This window comes from Periophthalmus magnuspinnatus, chromosome 5, assembly GCF_009829125.3.
Source record: "Periophthalmus magnuspinnatus isolate fPerMag1 chromosome 5, fPerMag1.2.pri, whole genome shotgun sequence".
Taxonomy (NCBI): Eukaryota; Metazoa; Chordata; class Actinopteri; order Gobiiformes; family Gobiidae; genus Periophthalmus; species Periophthalmus magnuspinnatus.
The window spans coordinates 21,878,180-21,895,509 of NC_047130.1; the positions used below are offsets into that span (position 1 = coordinate 21,878,180).

Here is a 17,330-nt window from a genome sequence, read left to right on the forward strand (position 1 = left end):
CAGATTGGCAGCCTCACTTCTGTCACTCTACCCCAAGGCAGCTGTAAAAGTCTGACCACAAGAATAGAGAAAGAAACTCATATTTTTCTTTGCGACTGTGCCTTCCAGCGTCAGCCTCAAACGTGGTTCCCACAGTGTGTAACGGCCGTGAGGTGGTGGACTCTACAACCTCGTCCCTGTGAAGAGGAGCCTGGTCTCTCAAATACATCAGTCACTATGGTCCTGTGTCTCTACTGTCAGGTTCAGGAGACTTACACACTAAATACACACTGTTACATTCCTCACTATGGAGTTGTTAAGGATGATGTCAAATATTTACTCCCTGGTTCATTATAATTCCAGTCTTATTATAATAATGGGAGTTTGGCTGATTTTAAACCTATGCCATGGATTTGTACAAAGTATTTTAAAACATTTGATTGCACGAAATAACTATAAAAGTTTGAAAACATGAAGGGTTATTTTTACAAGCCTATAATTTGACGAGAAAAAAAAAAAACTTGTCAATGTTTTTATAAGGAAGAAGACAATTGGTCCACTCTTGAGTTGTTTGGTCTGTGCTGGTCCTAGTGGGTCAAGTATCCACGGGTGAAACAAATGAATAAAAAGTAGAAAGTTGTCTAAAAATCATTAATATGAAATACATACATGAAATAAAAGCGCACAAACATAACAAGAGCATCTGAGAAGGAAGTTGTAAAAAAAATGGGTTTATAAAGCAGGTAAAATGCATTTGGTTTGGAGCAGCAAACAAGAAGCTAACAAAATAGAAACACTGCCAAACATATTATAGTCAGTTCCGCTGCTCTAAACTATATGCTCTTTTTTATGCAGAAAGGCAGACTTTTGACTTATATATTAACAGGATCAAACATAGAGCTCATTAAACATATACTTTAGGAAACAAATTGACATAGCAGCTGATTTATAATGTGAAATGAGCGTAATTTGAAACACAAACCCCAGACCAGACTCCTTTGGAAGATAGTACCTCCAGTGGTACGCGTTGGACCCATCCCGGCGCTATGGAAACGAGCCTAAATATTTCACATTTAACAGTGCCAACATAAAGCTTTTGTAGAAGAGTCAAAAAGTAAAGACAACCTTGGAAAAAAAGAACCTTGAGACTTACTGAAATAAAGTAAATATGACACTTCAGGAGGCGTAAAGTAAAATAGTCCTCGGAAGTAAACTACAAACTCCCCACAGAAAGCTTCTACCTGGTCCAGGCATTGAACCCATGTCCTTGTCACTCCAAAGCAAAGGTCTTAACCACTGTGCCATTCAATAAATCTCAACTAAGCCCAGTAACATATTTACCGTAGGAGCCATAATAAACAGGACCCATGATGACTTGACATGACTTAATAACTCCATAGCCTTACACCAGGTGTGGGCAGACTAGCTGACCTCTTCAGTTACACAGACACATCTCTATACTACTCTTCTGTATGGGTGTATATTCTGAGGGCACAGGTTTTGGTCCATGTCTCAGTGCTGTGAGTTCAAATGTCCCGATGATTTCAGTTTGTTTTCGACTAGTAGCGACGCAAAACGCCAATACAGTTTAATATAGCCCTCGTTTTTATCAATGAACTTCTACTACTGCCAACATGGAGTAAATGATAGTACATCTGTTCAGTGTATTATATATATAGAGGAGACATTTTTATTATAGATTTTGGTGAACCGGTTTGTGCGTTCTTGTAATTTATGTAAATAAAATGTGTTTTTTATTAATACTATACAAAAAAATGTCTCATGTTTTTCTTTGTACCTCACAGTTGGCCTGTGCGTTGAAATAATCTGTTAATGGAGACAACATACCCTGCTATTTCTAATACATCCAGGCCACAGTATACAAATTGTGTCTGCAAGATTAAATGCAACGGAATAAAAATGACATTTGTTTGGTCACATTAGGCTATTCACCTTATTCTGGATGTTACTGTGGGCGCCGCTATTGTCATTCGGGTTGGATTATTTTGCATGGGGCTGCCGATCTTGACAGTAAATAAGTTCTATATCTATACAGCTGTTTTAAAGCCTCCAAGAGAATCGGTGCAGTCGACCTGTTGGTTCACATGAACACTGGACATTTTATACAAATCAACCAACTTTATATCATATTTCAGAAACTTTTCTCAAATTCTCGATTGAAATGAATAGGGTTCTCACTTAACCATAAGGGTGGTTTTGTTGCATTTAGGGGCAAAAATGGGCGGGGCAGGTTAATACTAAACCACAGAAGGTCAATTCTAAACCACAAAAGCTGCAGTTATTTCGTTCATGTGTGTCCTCTACAAACAACAAAAATACTCATCTCTGTGGGTTTTTAGAGCTCTACAAATATACTCAAATGAACGAGATTCTTGTACGTTTTGCCGTTCATGTTTTTGTATCATCTTGTATGCCACCGTGACCAGAATCTTGATTGTGAAACATACATTGCAAATCTGACCACAATCAAAACACTATCAAATGTGTATTATTAGAAATTTGTAAGAAAAACAATATTTAGGCTTTTTTTTTTTTTTTTTTTTCCAAATGTATTCAGTGATCCCTTAAACCTGGATGCAAACACAACAGAAGTTTCGAAAAAAAAAATTGAGGCCATAAATACACGGTTCCTGAACTCCAGTTGAGATTTTGTCATGAAGAGCACAACCTGCTGCTCCCTAAGGACAAAATGTTGTGAGTGGGGTTTTTAATGTAGAGTGCTCCGCTTTAAGACGTGTAGCTTAAATGGAACTGAAATGACTAATTTATGTACCACCTGGACAGCACTTTACCATATAAAACACAGTGATGATGCTCAATCCAATTAAAAACAGATTTAGGCGGGATTTGAAAATGCAGCTCAAATCTTACCATCTGCGGTGAGTGAACGGTGTACATGGAAATTAGCAGCACAAATATCGTCATCTGTCTCAAACAAGGGACGAGATCCACCAAATCTGCTCCAGGAGTACACAGCAATTAGACCAGGGTGTGTGGTAGTGTGTGAGTATACAGAGGGTGGATCGGTGAAGTAACACTGTCATCTAGTGGTCAGAAGAAGCTCTTTGCAATTTGTAATATCTACTCATGGCTGATGGAGTACCTAAGTATGTATTGGGGAGAAAAAAAAAGTCATTTGCACTTAGAAATTAATCTGCCTACATCTCCAAAGCTCAAAAATGCTCTGTTCCACCTTGTGATGTCATCAAGTGGTAGTTTCAAGTCACCAGCTCCTTTTACCTTTAGTTCACTAGAGATTGGCAATTCTAGGGCTGAAATGATCTAAATGATTCTAGTGAAGGTGTGTGGAGTTTAAAAACACAGTGGAGCACTTCCTGTATTACCACATGATGACATCACAAAGTGGAACAGTGTTTTCTGTTTGAGGGAAGAACTCAGCCTAAATCTGCAGGGTTTGTGTGTTAAACATGTGTGGATGAAACAAAACACAACTCCAGGTCTGTTTGTGATGAGGAAACAACATTATAACATAGATCCGGGCCCATTAAGCATCAGAATTTCGTTCCAATGAATTGAACGATTTTCAGATCAGTTTTATTATAATAACACACATAGGCCTTGTTTTACAATTTAAAATAATCTACTGGTTAATGGTTTATGAACCTTGGACTCTCACCAAATCATTTTACCAGCTCTTTTTTTTTTTTTTTTTTTTTTTTTTTTTTTATAATGGTATGTGTAATATATGGTTACTATTTAATTTGGATTTTTTTATTTTTTTATTTTGAATTATATTATATATTTTTTAGATTAATATCAATGATGAGACTTAAAGACTAAAAATAATTAGCTGCATATTGAAGAAATCTCTACATATACTGTAGCACCAGAGCTCCCATTTACTTGTGTATTTTAGCAACTTGCAGAGACCAATAAAAACAGAACAATATTTTTTACACTTTAAAGTGGGAAAGAGGGTCTTTGAAAAGCACATATCCATGACCTCCTTCTGCTCTGTTTTATGTCACCTATGTTTCCCACAAAAAAAACTGTAAAAATGACACAAAGGGATAAACTGAAAGAGGATATGATTAAATAAAATCCAGTTTATGAAATCCTTGTACCACTGCCATTTAACTGTCATCTCTCTCTTCATTCCCTTCATTCAGCCCTAGGGGGCAGTGTAAGCGACTTCAGGCTTCACTCTTGCTTTCACTTTAAAGCTCCAGGAGGAAGAGGAGGGGCAGAGTCTTCCTCTTACTGTAAACTACTGGACTCTCCTGTCATTAGACGAATATCAGAGACAGACAGCTCCCCAGGGCCCAGGGACAGCGCTCATTACGCACAGATTACGCACTTCACAGATTGTTTTCCCCTCACTTCCTGTTTGGAGAGCTTTATTTGACACTTCTGCAAGGACAAAGGTGAGTTGACTGCTCATGTAAACACAAACATTTGGGTATTTTCAGGGTGTAGGTTTACATTTAATGTTTATGCAGCATAATACTGCATTTGGAAAGTTCTGCAATTAAGTAACACATGGCATTGAAGTAGTCTGTTTGTAACTATAGGATGGAGGGATAGAGGGAAAGAGAGGGTGAGACAGAGAGGGAGGGAGTGAAGAAGAGAGAGAGGGGCATGTCTGAGCTTGTCCAGTCTAAAAATCATTATACCACCATTACTCTGCAGGATCATACTGTATCAGAGAACCATGGCACCAAAGAGGAGAGCTGCTGCTGCCTCCACTGCTGCTAAAGCCAGGGGTAAAAGGGTAAAAAAAGAGCCAGAGACCCCCCAGAAACCCAAAGATGCCTTCACTTCAACTAAAGAAGCTCTAAAGGCCGCTGCTCCGGAAGTGAAAGGCAAAAGAAAGGTGGATGAACACTGGTATGGATCTGGAGAGGTAAGGATAAGGACCATAATGCAATAAAACTGCAATAATATGATGCACTGTTTGTATCTGCTTGAGAATCCATGGGTCCAGAGGAAAAACTAGGACCCTTGTCATAGTGATTAACAATTTAAAAATGAATTACTATGTCTTTTGGATGGGAAAAAGTCCTTAAAATGCAAATAACAGAAAGCTGAAACCTAAACAGTTCATATGATTGAACTTAGAGCTTTATTAAACAAAATTCTCCAGATGTTTTTTTTACATTGTTGTGGTCATATTGTTAAATCCTATTTGTCGGATAGTTTGAAATGGGTTTGAGCAACTTAGTCCTGTCACGATAACACATTTTGACGCACAGGTACAGAGAAATACTGCGATTAACAATAATATTAAAACTGCTTTATGCCACTGATACAATAACAATAATGCAAAGTAATCCAAGTAAACCATTTTTTAAATAAACAGTATCATTAAAAGTGTTGTGTTACCAAAAAAATACCCCACATTTACCAACATTTTATAAAGAAAAATATTGAGCCCCAAATATATATTGTTCCAGCTTTCATATAGGCTTTTTGAATGATACGTCTTTATTTATCGTGACAGGCCTAGAGTGACACCAGAATTAAGGAAATTAATATTGATATCTCTGTTGAGGTATAGTATTTTTAATTACTTACACACAATTTTTAATTTCCTATTTTTCAAGGCCAGTTGGTGAGAGTGTGTGGAGGATTAACCTGTGGAGGACTAAGCTGTAGCAAACTTGTGCATTAAAATATTGATAACACGAATCCAAAATAACAGTGATTTTGCATATCTTCAAAACAAAATCAAAAAAGGGGAAGGGATCTGATATTTTGTGTTTAGCTCAGAGTTGACACTTTTGTTGTAACTGTGTTGTTGTTGTGGTTGCTATGCCGACAGATTGATGTAAAGGTTTTATTCTTCAGTTACTGTTCTGTTTTAGAGACTGGCTCTAGTGAGTTGAGACTGCTGTTGTTTTGCTCTTGTTTGGTGTGAGTTATTACCTACAGTTGCCTTTGTGTTCAGAAATAAACAACTAGAAGAAATGTGGCATGTTTCCTTACACCAGAACATTACAGCATCATCTTGGAGACAATATATGTGACTTACCTCTAGGTCTAGATTATCCGCCACTGTTTTACTACTTTACTACTTTGTCAAAGCTCAGATTGGTCATTTGTTTAGCACTTGTATTTGAATTATGGTACATTCAAACCAAATGGTATGTAAATGAGGAAGGCAGTACATGAGAGTTGAACTTTTGAACAGTTCAATCCTCTGTCAGTAAAAGCGTGTGGTTTGGGCTCTGTCTTGTTTATCTTAATAAAATGTGTGTCACAAATGTGTTTTTTTGAATAAGAAAAACTAAAATCTATTAAAAATGTGAGATTGGCAATAAGGAATAATTATAAGGAAGGAATAAAACTGTGATACTTTTCCCATATCATCCAGCCCTTGCTCGTTGTTGACATTTCCATTATATTTAGTGCAGTCCTACCACTAAATGATACTGTTGCTAATTGTTTTGCAGGTTTATGAGGACTACGACTGTATGCTTAACCAAACAAACATCGGTCACAATAACAACAAGTTTTATGTCATTCAAGTGATAAAAGAAGGACCTAGCAGCTTTCACACATGGACCAGATGGGGCAGAGTGGTGAGTGTACAAGAGTCAAAAAGATTTTTAACTACTTATCATACATTGCCGTCATAATTAGGTTAAGTCTTGGATTGATTTTTCATTCAGGGAGAAACTGGGCAGAACAAAGTTAGCACGTTCAAAGCAGTCGAACAGGCCATCAAAGAGTTTGAGAAGAAGTTTAAAGATAAAACCAAAAACAACTGGAGTGATCGGGATGATTTTGTGTCTCATCCCGGAAAGTACACCCTGATCGAGGTGGACGGGGAGCAGGACGCAGAGGTCAAGGTAAAACACTGAATGAACATACATATACAGTACAGACAGAAGCTACAGTAGGTGAGTAATTCATTATCAGCGTTAAATCCCTATGTAATTATAACATCTCCATAGAGACCCTTCACCAAGTTTATTTTAATGATATTCTTGTATGTAAAATATGTCAAAGGAACTATATGTAGCCTTGCCCCTACAGTTTTATTAAAGGTACTGCAACCATGAGCTGAACGTGAACATGTCTACGTTATATCCAATACGTCACATTTATGAAATTTAAAATCTAAATCTTACATATGGTTCCTTTAACACCAAAAGGAAACATTGAACTAGGTCTGATCTTGGCTATTTATCTCATATTGTTTGTCAAAAATCAATCAAATGTACGCACAATTTCTCCTCCCAGGTGGACAGCGTGGACGGGAGGTCAGTGGTTAAAAACGTGCAGCCCTGTACTCTGGACAAACCGACACAGAAACTGATCGAGCTGATCTTTAGTACGGACATGTTCAAAGAGGCCATGGAAGAAATGAACCTGGGTGAGGCTTTCTGTGTGGACTGTGGGTGTAACTGTTGAGGTCAAAGTTCATGAGACCAGTTCAGTGGCATTCTTATGTGGGATTGGTGAAGTCAAGGAGATTATGTGTTATGTAAGATTATGACAGATGCAGCATAACTTAATATTTCCTCTACAGTTGCAGTTGGCGCGTGCTCCCACTGAACAGCCCAGATCGGACCGGGACAGTGTGCACAAGAACACTACAACACACCAGAACCACTAAGCTTATGTTTGAGTGACTGCTTACCCATAACCCTCTACCTACGCTGAGAGCTGGGTGATATGGCAATGAATAACTGAATAAATACATAAATTAATAAGAACCCCCCGTCTTTTGGACACATTTTAATTCAAGGTCTTTGATGAGCGTAGACAACATTTAAAATGCTCCTCTACAGCACAGTGTGTAACCCAAAATAACGCTTTTTATATCGCCAAAGTCCAAACTGTTTTGTTATTGCTTCTGAAGACCTGTCAATTAAAATCCTCAAGGCAATAACAGTGATAATATGTTACTATATTAACTATTTGTGCTTTATTAATAAAAATATTGCCTCCCAGACTCTTACTTTTAAAAGATTAGCCAATATGTTCATGTTATTTTACAATGTGTACCGTATTTCATTTCAGATCAACTCTTCAAGCTTATTTGATTTCAGAAGAATCCCACTAACAGAAATATTTTTGATTTGTGTTCAGACATTAAGAAGATGCCCCTGGGGAAGCTGAGCAAGATGCAGATCGCAAAGGGCTTTGATGTTTTGGAGGAGATCGAAGCCGCCTTGAACCAGAAAAGTAAACGGCCCGTTTTGGAGGAACTCTCGTCGAAATTCTTCACCACCATCCCGCACAACTTCGGACGCACCCGACCCCCAACCATCGACTCCAAAGAGATCATCGAGAAGAAGAAGGAGATGCTTATGGTGAGAAAATTCAACTCTGTCAACTGGGCAAAAGTTTATAAGAGTGAATATGGCACTCAACCAAGTAGCTTCTTTAGTTTTACTCTTACTTGAGTATAGTAAAATTATCTGTCAAATGGACAAAAAGGTGTAGGAGTGTAGACGTTTCACTGCTCATACAAGCCACTTTTTCAGTTTTGGTCAGATTAACTAACTACACTGAAACTAAAAACACCTATTGTTTACAGTTTCTGTTTATAGGCCAGGTCTATTGAGATACACTAAATGTGCACTGTGCCTGAGACATACTTGTAAATATAACTGTAAACAATAGGTGTTTTTAGTTTCAGTGTAGTTAGCTCCTCTCTTCAGACAGATATAAGGCAGTGTCCACCAGCAATCTGACCAGAAATGAAGAAGCGACTTGAATTAGCAACCAAACATCTTCACTCCTACAACTTTTTGTCCAGTTGACAGATTTTACTTTTGTTGTTTTACTATGGATCACACCATACGATTGAGGGATTACACAGACATTTTACTTGAGTAATTTCTTGGACCATTGCTAAGACGGTCCTGACCAAGCCTATCACAAGATCATGGAGATCATGCCCCTGATGAGGTGCCCCAGCGGAAATGAAGGATGGGTCAAATGCAGAGGACAAATTTACCCATGTGGACAGTAAAGTGCACCTTAACCTTAATACGAACATTCAGGAAAAAATATGTATATTATTCTGCTTAATAAATAACTTGTAATTCAAATATGGATTGTTTTGCATATGTAGAACAAAGACAGATAAACACAAAACCAGTAATGTGTAAGTTTAACAGACACACCTATAATATCATCACAGGGATCAGATCACAATTTTTATTATCATATCCTCCATCCTTATAGTTGATTTTTCTTTATTTTTTACACTGTTTAAAGGTGCTTGCGGACATAGAGCTGGCACAGACGCTGAAGTCCGAGACAGAGAAAGCTCAGGAGGAGATGATCGAGACCGTCCCTCACCCGGCGGACCAGGACTACCACTCACTCAACTGTGATCTCACCGTGCTCGACAAAAAGTCACAAACATACAAGGTACAAATACACACGGGGTTTCAGAATGATGGGGGATTGGGACTGTTGCCATAGCGATTGAATCATTCTTATTAAACTGTGTGTTAATAGATCAGATTATACAGGTTAGTGGACCATTCTAGGCAATAACACTTAAATAAGCAGGTGGTGAAACCCTCCACCAGAAAAAGTTACAGAGTGCTCCTTTAATATAGCCTACAATATAAATCACCTACCGGTACATAGAAATATGCTATATACAATATTTACTGCTTAACTCAGTGATCATAACATAGTACATTTTTTTTTGTACTTACAGATAATTGAGAAGTACTTGAACAAAACAAAGAATTCATATTCAAAGACCGAAATTGTCAATGTTTGGGAGGTCAATCGATTTACAGAGGTAAGTGCTAGATAAATATTATAGTGTTGTTAAGTGTGATGTCACTTCTGGGTCGATCCGTTGATTGAAAACAATGAACAAAAATTTTTTAACAATAACATGCCCAGGTTAAAAAGAGATTATAGTCGTTTAAAGCTAACCACGTATGGATCTATGGTTGTAAGATGCACACTGGTAATCCTGTGTAATGCTAGATTATTACTGCACTATTTACATATTTGATGCAGTTTGTAGTTAAAGATATACTTTTGAAAGTTACATGTCTCTTGTTTGATGAATAATGAACAAAAACAAAGCCAGAAATCAGCTGTGAAGTTTCTGGTTGGACCTGAAAGTGACATTTAACAACTTTTGACATTTAACAACTCCATATTTGCAGGTCTTTTTGTTGTTCCGTTTTATCAAATATCTTTTCGCTGTAGGGAGAGCGCTTCAGTGAGAATGACCGTCTGGAGAACCGGCGTCTGCTTTGGCACGGTACAAACATCGCCGTGGTGGCGGCCATTTTGAAGAGCGGGCTGAGGATCATGCCTCACTCCGGGGGAAGAGTCGGTCGAGGCATTTACTTTGCATCGGAAAATGCTAAATCTGCAGGATATGGTAAGAAAATACATGCTTATAGATAAGTATATAGAGATAGATGGGGCTGTCCGCGTCTGTTTGTAAAGCATTTTATCCATTGCAAACATGTAAAAAAAAGAGTGTTTTGGGATAAGAAATTGGATGTGCATTGGCGTTTCATCTTTCTGAAGAAACTGTTCTTAAGGCCAAAAAATCAATGCATCCATCCATTTGAAAACCAGATACCTCAAGTTTATCTCAGGAGTCGGGCCCAAGCTGTTTCAGGCAAAAGTATTTCACATAGATTTTGAGATCTTAGAAAGATTCAGTGTTCAGATTTTGATAAAAGATTTGTGTTGAATTTTGTTCAACAAACAATTGAACTGAGTTTTTATCCTAGTTGTTTTTATTTGTATATTTTCATTTGCTCAAACTACAAATGTGTTAAAAATAAACCCCTCAGCTTTTTCAGCAGATCTCAAAAAATGATAAAAAAAATACTTTTACTTGTCAGTCCAGTTCAAAAATGTACTAGAGTAAAAAGTACATATACCTGCTCAGACATACATACAGATGTACAAGTAAAGTATCCACTTTAAAAGCTACTTAATCTGTTTATGCTTAAGTACAGTACTTCATTACACTGTAATATGCTGTATTAGTGGTCTGACTTTTCTGGAAACAGCATGTACGTCTATGTTCATTACACATCTTTTTGCAGTGGCCGTGTCTAAAAACACTGGGATCATGTTCTTGAATGAGGTCGCTCTGGGTAAAGAGTACACCATCACCACGGACGACAGCTCACTGAAGAAAGCTCCAAAAGGCTTTGACTCTGTGGTGGCCCGAGGAATAGTGGAGCCAGGTACTGTTCAAATGAATAGATTGGGATTTTACAACATTAAATCTTTTGTTTATATTCCCATGTGGCCTTATATCTGTGTAATCCCTCAGTTGTCAGTAGGTTCCATAGTGGTCCATGGGTGTGTACTAGTCTATGTGTCTTATACTTGTTCTGATACAGCTCAAGATCAGTTTTTGTATCAATTCCTGCTCAAATGTGTGCCTAGTTTTGATGCTAGTTTTAGTATCAATTAGTACCTGATTTTCTAAACTTTTGACAACCCTAACCTTGATTTGAATGATTCTTGTGTGTTGCAGACCCCTCTCAGGACGTGTTCATTACTCTGGATGGAAAGCAGGTGGCAGTACCCCAGGGGCCTGCCATCGCACAGCCTCAGTATTCTGGCAGCAGCTTCAGCAACAGTGAATATCTCATCTACAAAGAGAGCCAGTGCCGTATACGCTACCTGCTTGAGCTGCACATGACATATTAACCTGCTCTACATGATCCTGGTATTTTTATTTCACAATTATGTCTGTAAATGAAGATATGACCATTAATAACAGATAAATCAGGTGCCTTCTTTCCCCCAGGTTGCTCCCGCTAGCGTTAGCAACAGGTTTGAGTGACAGAGTTGAGTGACAGCGGTGTGGGCAGGAAGGGCATTACCTCCAACAGCCTGGCTCTGGATTGGCTCTTTGGTTGCTATGATACTCGCAGTCAGAATTCCAAATATGGAACTTGACTTCAAATTCTTCCTTATAGCTGCTCTAGCCTCGATGAGCTTCATGTGACTGGAGCTGAACGCTGTGGGTGACGTCACACTCACTCAGTCCACGTCTTTATACAGTCTGTGGTAACAACCTGTAACATATTCCCGATTAGACATGGGACAATATACAATTATTCAAACTGCGGAGAGTTTTAAAATGTTGGCAATATGCGCGACAATGATTTAACTGTGCACTATGTAACTTTTCTGATGTAGATATGTAATTATTTTGCCTGTAATGTTCCACAATATGGCGTTATGTTCCATAGAGAGAAGCAGGTGATGTTACATGTCAGCTCTGTGGAGAAGTGACCCTGCTCAGTGTAAAGATATGTGCTTTTCTAGGGTTTTTAACAATATAAACAACTGTAACTGTAAGATATACGTTTAATGCCATACTGAGAAACATTTCAGACAAACGTTCTGGGTGTTCGCAATATTACAAAATGTACCATGATCAACTAGTCACACTTTTTTAAAATCAGTTAGTATTGTTGTTTACTGTCCCATCCCTAGAGGCCGAACCACCTACCCTTTCCTCAAGTACTACTGTGACTAAATACTTACTGAGGTGAAAGTTGTGTTGAAATATAGTGAGCCTAGAAAAAAATAGAACATTTAAAGTTCCCATCCAGTGCAAAATCATCATCATGTTGTTTTTTTCTTGTTACTATTCATGCATGTCTAAGTACCTCTCCATCAATCTTAAACAATCTATGCCACCTGTGCATCATTAAGTTATAATTTGCACGTTTTAAATCGCAATATTCATCTAAAACAATTTAATAAAATGACATCTGTGTTAGAAAACTGTGGTGCCCAATAGGAGCTGACGTCGCCATAAATGTCATCACAATAAAGAGCCATGTAGCTGTCGGCCCTTCCAATAGCTGTAGATCACACAAGCGAGCAGTGGAATGTTTTAAATTTGCACCAAAATGACTATGCAACACTGCCTGTGCGTATCACTGATTAAGACGAAGTAAGTAAGGTAAAGGTTAAGGTACACTTTATTGTCCCTGTAGGGAAATTTGCCCTCTGCATTTGCCCCATCCCTCAGTGATACCAATTGCTGTGAAGCATGAGTGGTAGCCAGTCAGCCACCGTGCCGCCGGTAGTGAGCAGTGGGCGTGTACCGTTGAACACAGGAGTTGATTAATAAAGCACTTAAAGATTGCTCAGTCATACATGAATCACTCCAAATACAACTTTGAGGGGGTAAATGGTGAGGGGAAACAACTATAACACGGTTTAAAACTCTGAAAAGTCGCTTTTGCAGAATAGGTCTGAACCCATTTTGACCATTTTAACGTCTCTTAGCATCTGTTAGCAACACGCTGCTAATAGCATATAATAAAGTGATGCAAAAGAACATGTTTTCATTCATACCACTAATAATGTAAATAAAATACTGAAAAACACCTCTATAAAACAAAATATGGGAGCTTTAAAATAGACAATAGACTGTCACTGCCTTTTTTGCAGTTCACTGTAAAATAATTAACCCATTTTGTCTTTTATGCCTTAACAAGTGACATATACTGTAATTATGTCTGAATGTATTCGGTTGTTCTTTGTTAAAATCGATATGTTTAAGTTCAAATGCTTGCACTGTGCATGTTGCCATGCATCTAAACACAGTTTGCCTTATGCCTGTTGTTCCAGGGTAAAAGCAGTGACTAGTTTGAGTAGATTTCAGGTTGTTGATCCTGTAGTGGAGTGGGTTTTCATGCTTTCTTCCAGTTAAAACTATTACAGTTAAAGGATTGTTATATCTAAATGTTATATTTTATTTCACATACATTGGTTTCTGATTTTGATTTGTTTTTGTTGGTTATTGGTAATGCAAGTGAGTACTACAAAGATGTAAAAAAAAATGTATAAGACTTTAGAATAGCTGATTGGTCTTTAACTGACCACATCATGTGATACTGCTTGAAGTAATTGCTGCAGAGTTTAAAATGTTTACATGCAGAAGTTAAGTTCAAATGTTGCACTACACTTGGCTAAATCTGACTTTTCACTTTGTAGTCGCAGTATAATCTGTGTTGTGTATAATGTGCCTAAGGTCAGCTTTTGCACTTTAAATTAAAGCCAATCAAGAAATAATAAACTGACTTTATTCACCATGTTGTGATTGATTTCTACCAGTAGTAAAAATATGAATCTTTATTTTCTGTAGAAAATGTAAGTGTAAATGCATCATTATACTCAACTGGGGGCAATATGCCTCGAACAATAATGATGATGCACTGAACTATTTACAATATACAACTCAGAATATATATGTCTGAATAAGAGCACTTCACTTTGATTTGTTCCATTTACAACACCAGTGGAAATTTAAAGCACCACTACCTGGTTTTATATTTATGTCCTGGGCCAAACCCGCGAGCAGCAGTGAGTCTCCTTTATTTCTCTATTGTATTAAAACTCAAGCTTGGGCAATCTGTCAACTTTGATTTGAAAATACATTAACACCAATAAACAAATAAAAGTTTTGAACTCAACCAAAACTTAATGCAAATATTAACTTTTTTAAGATTACAAGGACTTATATGGACCACAGTAGAGAAGAATGTATGGAATGAGTTAGCCAGAGAGATTTGGGAGTTGATCTACAGGTAAATCTGCTTTTTTACTAATGAAGATGCTGTTTAATAGGGCTGTGTATAATCCATAACTCTGTACACAGTGCTTCTCTGAGTCAGCCAAGAACTTCTTTAGTCTTCTGTACAGTATAAATTAGAATTACTTACATTTATATTAGTATTTTTAAGTTACAACACTTAATAATTGTACGAGCTTTATTCGTACCCACAAATTACCAAAATTGTTCCCATGAATTAAGAAATTAAGGGTTGCACACTATAAGCCTTCCACCTTCAGCTAAATAAACTTGGAATATACGAGATGGACAGAAAAGACAGCAAAACAACTTTGAATAACTTCCTCAAGTTTGCATTTGCATTTGCGTGAGGCGAGAGGTGTGGTTCATCATCATTATCATTGAGTCACATCGTCCAGTATCAAGAATCATGGCACAAAAGAAGAGAGCTGCTGACTCCCCTTCTGCTGAAGACAGAAATACCTCAGAAAACCCCGAAACTGACAACACCGCTCCCCCTGATGCAAAGGGAACAGGACAGGTTTTCTCAGAACTCTTAATATGCAGGGTTTGTGTGTGTTAAACATGCGTTAATGAAACAAAACACAACTCTGTCTTTTTGTGATGAAGAAACAACATTATAACAGAAAACAGTGGGCCCTGTAACAGTTTAGTCGATTTGTCAGTTGATGGTGTCTTAGCCCTGTGATGGCAACAATTATTGGTCTGAAAAAATGCAGCACACCACCAACCACCACCTATTTAAGGTACATCTGGTATACCTACCTTTCTTTTAGTCTAATTATTATTATTTTTTTTAATTATAAGGTTTTATACGGACCACAGCAGAAAGGAGCAGACATGAAGTGCAGGGGCCATAGGAACCGTCTCACACTCTGAGGACTTCAGGGACAGGCCTCCTGCTGCAGTCCTGATGTAGTCCTTGTTCAGTTCTGGTTTAGGGACTCTTCTGGCGCCTAGAGTCAGGACTAAACATGGAGAATGTTTAAATCCAGGCTCAAAACACTTCTGTTTATCTGTGCATGTGATTGAAATGTTTTTATTCTGCACTCTTCTGTTTTAATTTTCAATTTTATGATGATTATTTATGTTTTGTTTTGTATTTTGATTTCAATGTCTTCACAAAATCTGTATATGCAATTTTCATATAGAGAACATGTAAAACAGGCCCACCATGATGAATTGTACCCAGGGCCCAGAATATTGTACTACCCCTGATGGAGTGATTACCTGTAGTGTCAAGTCTTACTGGAAGGTTTAATCTGCTTTTTAATTTATGGAAATGCTGTTTACCAAAACTTCTCTGAACAGTAGCAAAATAAAAACACAATCCAGTTTGTTGTAATAATATTGTTTTGAGTTTTGTGATACCTGGATAAGTAAAAAATAAACCCATAAATATATATAATTGTGACAGCTTTTACCACGCACCACTTTAGCCTTGGACAGTGTGTGTATTTAGGACCCTGAGGAGTGGAGTCTGGCCCAGGCGACAGTGAAGTGTGTGTCCCACAGAAGACAATGTGTGACAGTCAGTGCCATACACAGAACACACCAGGAGATGAAGCAGAGGCAACACACTCTGCTTCACTTTTTCTGTGTAAAATGAGATGGTTTAAAAGTGAAGCGTTTTAAGAGTCGAGCCTTAAAATGTGTGTTCGAAGTGGACGACAGCCCTGGAGTGTTGAGGTAAGTGTGATTATAGTTTTATGTTGTGTTAATGTACATTGTTGTGGTGTTTTGCTTTGATTTTTACTCATAGTATTTTTTTATGTTATTGAAAAAAATCTGAGTTAAATGTAAAATAAGATAAAATGTTGAAAGTAATAAAGTAATGTTATTGTGACTTAATTAAATTGTAGAACTTGTAAATACTAAAACGAAGTAATTTAAAGGCGTACTACAGGCAAAACACCATTAAAGACGCACTATGTAACATTTATGATCTAGGATATCACCTGCTTAACACTGATGTCATTGCTCTTTCTGGAATGTTCCTCACTTTGGCATTAAACATAGTCATTTACAGATTTCTTTATTGCTAAAACAATACCTGCATTCTAACTGTCACCTGCTTGTCTCTGGGGAGATAAATGGGTTTAATGCCACAGTTTGGAACATTCCAGGCAAAACCAATAACATTCATGTAAATACAAGCAGACGGTGGGAACTCCAACAGAAAAGTTACACAATGCGTCTTTAAGTTATATAGGTTTTTGAAGATAAATACAGAAAAGAAAAAAAAAAGAAAAAAGAAAATTCCTGGCGTAGAATTATCAAGCTTACCCCCCACTGGAAAAGTTACATAATGCATCTTTAACAGTTGGTCCTTGTGCTGTTTTTCCTTCCAGTCCTCGTTGTTAATAACATTTGACCCAGGTTTTGGCCTATCTTAGGTGGTGTTAGGTTTTGCACTAACATAGAGTGACCAGACGTCCCTATTGACCCGGGACAGTCCCAGTTTTGAGCCCTGTGTCCCCTGTCCCAGCACATTTATCCAAAACCACTGATTTATCCCAGTTTTATACAAGAAATGTCCCAGGTGTCCCTATTTTTGACCAATCTGATGCCAACAGTAAATGTTATACCATATTTCACTATTTTATTTACACCAACCGTCTCAACCCGGGTCTGTCCCAGTTTGGGATTGAGTAAACCTGGTCACCTTACACTACCACGTTAGACGACTCGCATTATCGAGGTGTTACATTAAATTGTGTTTTTCTTTCATTTCTAGATCCATCCACAGTCTGCAATGAGGACCTTAAAAACCAGACGTCTGTGAAAA

General features: G+C 37.7%; 2 protein-coding genes across 3 annotated transcripts in view; both read left to right on the forward strand.

Annotated features, from left to right (window-relative positions):
* grm2a (glutamate receptor, metabotropic 2a) overlaps nucleotides 1-1,748 on the forward strand; it is a 62,734-nt gene extending 60,986 nt beyond the window's left edge. Inside the window, exon 6 of the mRNA XM_033967254.2 lies at nucleotides 109-1,748. Within this exon, the coding sequence (XP_033823145.1) occupies nucleotides 109-182 (74 nt within the window). The 3' untranslated portion in view covers nucleotides 183-1,748. The remainder of the gene's footprint in view (nucleotides 1-108) is intronic.
* Nucleotides 1,749-4,201: 2,453 nt separating this feature from the next.
* On the forward strand, nucleotides 4,202-14,041 carry parp3 (poly (ADP-ribose) polymerase family, member 3). Of its 2 annotated transcripts, XM_055221699.1 has the most exons (12): nucleotides 4,213-4,385; nucleotides 4,651-4,864; nucleotides 6,414-6,542; nucleotides 6,633-6,812; nucleotides 7,207-7,339; nucleotides 8,059-8,282; nucleotides 9,196-9,351; nucleotides 9,650-9,736; nucleotides 10,159-10,336; nucleotides 11,019-11,162; nucleotides 11,459-11,653; nucleotides 11,735-14,041. In XM_055221699.1, exons 2-11 carry the CDS (start codon nucleotides 4,673-4,675, stop codon nucleotides 11,632-11,634), a joined length of 1,599 nt encoding a protein of 532 aa, XP_055077674.1. In that variant the 5' UTR covers nucleotides 4,213-4,385; nucleotides 4,651-4,672; the 3' UTR covers nucleotides 11,635-11,653; nucleotides 11,735-14,041. The 2 variants fall into 2 exon arrangements, with proteins under 2 accessions (XP_033822504.1, XP_055077674.1); XM_033966613.2 differs by having other exon boundaries at nucleotides 4,202-4,385; nucleotides 11,459-14,041.
* The last annotated feature ends 3,289 nt before the right edge of the window (nucleotides 14,042-17,330 follow it).

Coding starts and splice junctions, on each gene's coding strand:
- parp3 (XM_033966613.2), top strand. CDS start 4,673: ATGGCACCAAAGAGGAGAGCTGCTGCTGCCTCCACTGCTGCTAAAGCC. Junction 7,340..8,058: donor CATGGAAGAAATGAACCTGG/GTGAGGCTTTCT, acceptor ATTTGTGTTCAG/ACATTAAGAAGATGCCCCTG. Junction 8,283..9,195: donor AGAAGAAGGAGATGCTTATG/GTGAGAAAATTC, acceptor CACTGTTTAAAG/GTGCTTGCGGACATAGAGCT.